At 34.0% G+C, this 6,000-nt stretch overlaps 1 protein-coding gene across 1 annotated transcript in view; it reads left to right on the plus strand.

Moving 5' to 3' along the window:
* Dop2R (dopamine D2-like receptor) overlaps positions 1-3,732 on the plus strand; it is a 110,664-nt gene extending 106,932 nt beyond the window's left edge. Inside the window, exons 10-11 of the mRNA XM_070645146.1 lie at positions 3,303-3,423; positions 3,613-3,732. Of these exons, the coding sequence (XP_070501247.1) occupies positions 3,303-3,423; positions 3,613-3,703 (212 nt within the window). The 3' untranslated portion in view covers positions 3,704-3,732. The remainder of the gene's footprint in view (positions 1-3,302; positions 3,424-3,612) is intronic.
* The last annotated feature ends 2,268 nt before the right edge of the window (positions 3,733-6,000 follow it).

The following is a 6,000-nucleotide window of genomic DNA, read 5'->3' on the forward strand; positions in this document are numbered from 1 at the left end:
CGAAATTATTCTGGACAGCGACATATTCAGGAGGGATGGAGCTTGAGAGTCAAATCCTCCCCCCTTGCATTTTTGGAAAAATGTCTTTAATTTCCTAAGAGTTTTCAAAAAACCAAGCCCAAAACTCGTTTAAACTTTTGGAATTCTTTCACGTTGTGCTTTTTTCCAAAGTTCCCACTAACAGGCAAAGAACATGCTCTCTTAGTACAGAAATACCACTGTGGAACTTAAAAGCGCTCTCTTTGCCTGTTAAGGTTTCAGATCAATCGGACACATCATGCCTCTTTACTCAAATCACACATTTTTCTTCCATCATCAAAAAAATTTTTCATGAGCAATTGAAAACTGAGATCGAAAAAAGGAACAGCAAGTGAACAAGTATTTCGTTGAAATAATAAAAGATTGAGATGTGTCGAGAGGTGAAGGATTTATTGACTGATATTCTATCCTAGCAATTTATGAGCACTCAATTTCTCCCTCCGACAAACTTAAAGTCGTGAATCAATCATTAAGAAGATATATTGATTTTTTTTAACAACAGGATACCTTTTAAGATACGGAAAATAAATCATAGACAGACTTGATTAAAATGAGCAAAAATGATTCTCAGAACAATACAAAAAAGAAGTGCTGCGACGAAATTTTGATGTAGCAAATTTTCGTGAGATGAATTTTAAATTGCCATAAAAACGTTTCCAAGAAGAGATCCTTGTTAAGTTTCATGGTAAAAAAATTGTTGATGTAGAAATTCCATCAAAACAAGGTTTATGTCAAACTTATATTCATGATGAAAAGGTCGGCTCGTGTTAAATTACTGACGATAAAGATGAAGACATCCAATTCATTATAGTAAATTGAGTAGCAAACAATTAATAAATTAACTGGAAATAACACTCTCTCAATAAATCTAAAGTGAATAATAGCGAGTAATATGAGAATTTTAATATTAAGTCACGTCATGCTTTATTACCTTTTTTCTCCATTTTATAATGGCTACAAAAAAGAGCAATCAAAAGTTTCTCTTGAGGAAAATTGTGACTAAAATTAATATGAAGTTGTCTTGATGGAATCATGAATGATTGAAGCATATTGAAATGTTGTAGGCATGACAGGCAAGTGGGCTGTACTTTGGACAGTATTATGGCAGCATCATGGAATTGGCAGTCATTTGCTAGTAGTTTGGAGACCAATATTACTATTCTAACGCTTATTTCTGACTATATGTAGCAAACTAGTGACACTATGTGAAAAATTTAGCTTTTTTTGCCAACAATGCGAGCCAAACAGAGCCTTCCAAGAATAAGGCGTATTTACAGGAGTTAAGACAGAGATGGGGGGTCAAACCCTATCCCCTTCCTGCTTTTTTGGGAAAAAATTCTTCAATTTGCTAAGGATTTTCGTGAAAAAGTCCCAAAACATTGCAAACCATACAAAAAGATTTCCAGGCCACCCCTGCCAGCTACGATTTCGCCTGGTACTCCTGACTGCACACCACTATATTGCTTAGTGTGTCTTATCGTGTCAAGATATGCCCTAACAGATAAAGAGCATTCTCAATATATTACTGAATCATACCAACACAACTGTTCTTTGTATAATTGAGTTGATGTATGTTTAGCTGCCATTTAGGCAATATTATACATTAGCAGTCAATGGCCATTCTCAATTTTGTGAGCTCTTTCATGATCATGCTCCTTGTCTGCTCATGTATGACGTCTATCGACCAGTAAATCTCTCAATTTTCCATCTCCCATCGAAGCTTTACACCTCCTCACCACTTTGCGTCAACATAAATTCCAGATAAGCTCAATCAAATGTTAACAATTGCATCAAATAAATCCACACCCATTCACACAAGTGTCAATGCATGCGAGAGAAAAAATTTCAGACAAAATTCACATAAATCTCCTGAGTACATAAAGTACTCGTGGAAATAAAAAAAATAAAAAAATCATTGCCATAAAAATTCATTCCAAACTACAGATCATAAATCACAGAAAGAAAAAAACTTTTTTCCGCATATTTGCTTGTACACATTGTTGTTCACCACAATATCATTAACCTTCCATAATAAAAAAAAAATTCCATGCTTGAATGCTCGACTGCTGCAGGAGCTCAACAATATGAAAAAATAATGCCATAAAAAGTCCTCATTTCACTCATAAAGTTCAAAATTCATAAACTTGACTCTTTATAAGGAGATTCTCATGAATTGGACAGAACTGCTGCTGTTTTGCATTTTGTCTTGATTTTCTTTATTGGTTTTGTGTACGAAAATTAAAACAAAAATAATTTTAGAAAGTTCCTAAATTCTATCGGACGTAGAAACAATTAAGGATGTCTGTTACACATTCCCGAGCATCACATCGTTGTCTCTTGGTCTCTGTGGTGTCTTCAATTGAACGACATAACGACCTGATGAGAACCTGCATGATGGCACCAAGAAGGCTTCATCCCTGCTACACCTTCATATTAACGATAAGATGAGAACGTGTCATGACGGTACCAAGAAGCTTTGGGCCCTGCTACGCCCTTAGAAGGCTAAGTTCCTGCTATGTCTTCTTGTGAACGACAAGACGAGAACGCTTCATGACGGGTACTAAGAAGGCTTGATTATTGCTATGTCCTCATGTGAACGACAAGAGAAGATGTCGTGACGGCACTAAGAATGCTTGGTTCCTGCTACATCTTCATGTGAACGACAAGACAAGAAAGCTTCATGACGGGTACTAAGAAGGCTTGATTATTGCTATGTCCTCATGTGAACGACAAGAGAAGATGTCGTGACGGCACTAAGAATGCTTGGTTCCTGCTACATCTTCATGTGAACGACAAGACGAGAACGTTTCATTACGGTACCCTAAACACTATTTTTGGCTCAATTTGACGTCAAGAAATGAATTTTGCAGCACCATGTTGCTCGGGCATGAGACATTCACCACCCAAAATTCATTTACGTATTCAAAATCATTTTAAACTTGTTAGTTTACTATTGTTATTTTGAATTCTATAGAAATTTCACTGCAGAAGCCTTCTTTGTGTATATATTTCTGACATAACTGCATCTGCCAGCGGTACTTGTGGTGTTTCACAATTCCTATGAAAGATTTATATGACGTCATATGGCATGTAGTATGCCACACTCGAAACGATGAATTTTTAATGAATTATGCTGTGCATTGCTATTTTATAACTAATAGAGCGACTCCCAGTTCCGTTATTATTTGCTTATTTTAATCTATAGCACATCACAATTTGAGTTTTATAATAATTTTAACTACTTTATATCCTCTATTTAACAGGTGTGTTTCTGATATGCTGGGTTCCATTTTTCACATGCAACATTATGGATGCAATGTGCACAAAACTACAATACGATTGTCAGCCCGGTGTGACTGCATTCATACTTACAACGTGGTTAGGGTGAGTTTAATGGAAACGCAATTTTTGTGAGCTTCGTGTAGATTTAAAGCCATTTCGGTTATGCATTTGGATCCAACAAATCCACATGATTCACAAAAATTCGCTCTAATGTTGTCACTTGATGGCATTTCCAACATAAATAAAATTTCGATGTTCACGACTAAAACAAACATTTTTTTTTTCGTTTAGGTACATGAACAGCTTCGTTAATCCCGTCATTTATACAATTTTCAATCCGGAATTTCGAAAAGCATTTAAACGTATAATGCACATTGGATAATGGAGTACAATGATTGCACCATAACGACTACAGCTACGTAAAAGAGCTTCATAGTGCGCACAAAAATTCTATTTTTGAAAATGAATATGGTGGAATGAAACACGTCTGTGGCTTTACTTTTGATAACACATAAAAAAAAAAAACAAGAAGATTCTTTTAACTAATAAAGAAATTATCATCACGTGCTGCTGCTGCATGAGAGGAATTGGGTTGAGGTAAGGAACAATGGTTATGGAAACAATGATGAGCTTCTCATATCCTTTGGGGTAGTTTTGTCAGGAATGTGACATAGGTTGTGGATATAAAAATATATATTTAGCATGAAATGTCATTTTCTACTAAAAAAAATTAGGTTAGACGATTAGAATTATTATCTTAGGTTGTGAATTCTAAACCAAAGTTGATCCTCAATTGAATCACATCCTGATAAAGCAACAACCAAGGGTCATATCCTTTTACATAATATTAAACAAAAGAGAACAAAAAAATTTATTAAAACGAGAAACTTTAATTAAAAGAATCAAGTTTTCTAAAGGAATGTTAAGGAATAAGGAATGAAATGCACAAGATCACACACACATCCAATGTAAGAAAGTAAGAACAAAAAAAAATTTAAATTAAACATAATCTCACAATCATTCTTCATTAAAAACTTTCTCGGTATGAAATTGAGTAACAAAAGAAGGTAAAAAAAAAACTCATTTCAAACAGTTTAGTCGAGTCAAATAATATTAAGGAAATACAGAACAAAAAAAAAATATATGATGAAAGAATTTAAAACTAAGTTATGTGGAAGGAGAATGAATAACTTATTTTGCTTTTGTTTGTAGACAAAGAGAGTCAAGAAAGATTAAATTTTGAATATTTAGGGAAGTGACTTTAGAGAACTTAAATAGATTCTAGGAGTTAAAATGGATCTTGGAGAGGAATTGATACGAGGATTGATTATTTTTTAATCAAGGGTTGAGTAATCTAACAGAAAATAAGAATACTCACCTAAATTAACATGCTTATAAGTAAACTCAATCAATATAACTGGACATGCTCTTAGTTTGCTCCAGGTATCGAGTATTTTCTCTAAAAATCATAGAGTAACTTGAGTACCAAGTACAAATCAAAGATGAACGTCGACTCTAGTTTTAGATGGAGACAAGTTTACTCTAGTCGACATTTTTCATACAAAAACCATGTCTATTTTCAACTCGGTATTTACCCAAGCGACACAAAGCTCCATTTGGTATACTCATGGAGTTTACAGTCCATTAGGACTTCATATGAACTAATTTTCGTACTTTGTATCGTTTAACTATGTACACTCGATCTGTTTTTCGTTTCTCATAGGCTTTCATGACAACAGGAGAATTTCCTGTTCTGAACTTGTTCTGCATCCCGTAAATCATGCGGAAACGAGAAATTGTGAAAGTTATTAGGGTTGTCAATTATCCCAAGTATTTGGAATTTGGGTTATTCTGTAAAGATTTGGGGTATATGGGATTTTAACAAATCCTGAAAACCCAAATAATCGAAACTCCTAAAAGTTATTGAGTAAGTTTTCTAAAAAAATGGGTTGCTTTAGTATCGAGTAGTAAGTAGAGCTCTAGAGTTGATTGTTCCGTCTGAATCGTCATGAAATTGAGATCATGAGTCAAATAGCAAGCAGGACTCCTATATTGAACCACCTTTTGAACTTATGAGGTCTAGACGTGTAAAGTACCAAAAATTCTAAGATTCACACTTTACTATACTGAGTCTACCTTTACATTGTTTCAGTGGGTGCAGACACCATAAATACCAGTATCAGACAACTCAATCCTTAAATCTTCAAGCTCACATTTTTCTCAAGAAATCTATTTTGACATCAGACATCAGTAACAGTGATATGAATCACAGCATGTACTTCCAAGTAACTGGAATTAAAAATCAATCTCATGTCTTCTTCGTATTATATTCAACAGAAATAAAAAGAATTTATAAACCATAATTTTCATTACTTTATGTGATGAAAATCCACACATATCCGTGATTTTCATCACCTCGTACGCTGAAACCTCAAAAGATCCTGCCGTGAATATTTCTGATTTTTTATTCACACAACCTTAATCTTCAGTTTAATCTTTCTTGATTACAATTTATGATGAATATAAAAAAGAAGCTTTACCAAAGAACAGGAGGGGATTTTCTTGGTGGTATCGTAAGTCTTATTTCTAAGATTATGCAGAAAATATTGTCAAATTGATAGATTTGATGCCACAAAGGAAAATCACCCAAAAAATACATAAAAATCGCTAAAAAGTAGT

Source organism: Chironomus tepperi, unplaced genomic scaffold (assembly GCF_022539635.2).
Source record: "Chironomus tepperi strain 1889 unplaced genomic scaffold, CSIRO-AGI_Ctep_v1 contig_351, whole genome shotgun sequence".
In the NCBI taxonomy this organism is placed as follows: Eukaryota; Metazoa; Arthropoda; class Insecta; order Diptera; family Chironomidae; genus Chironomus; species Chironomus tepperi.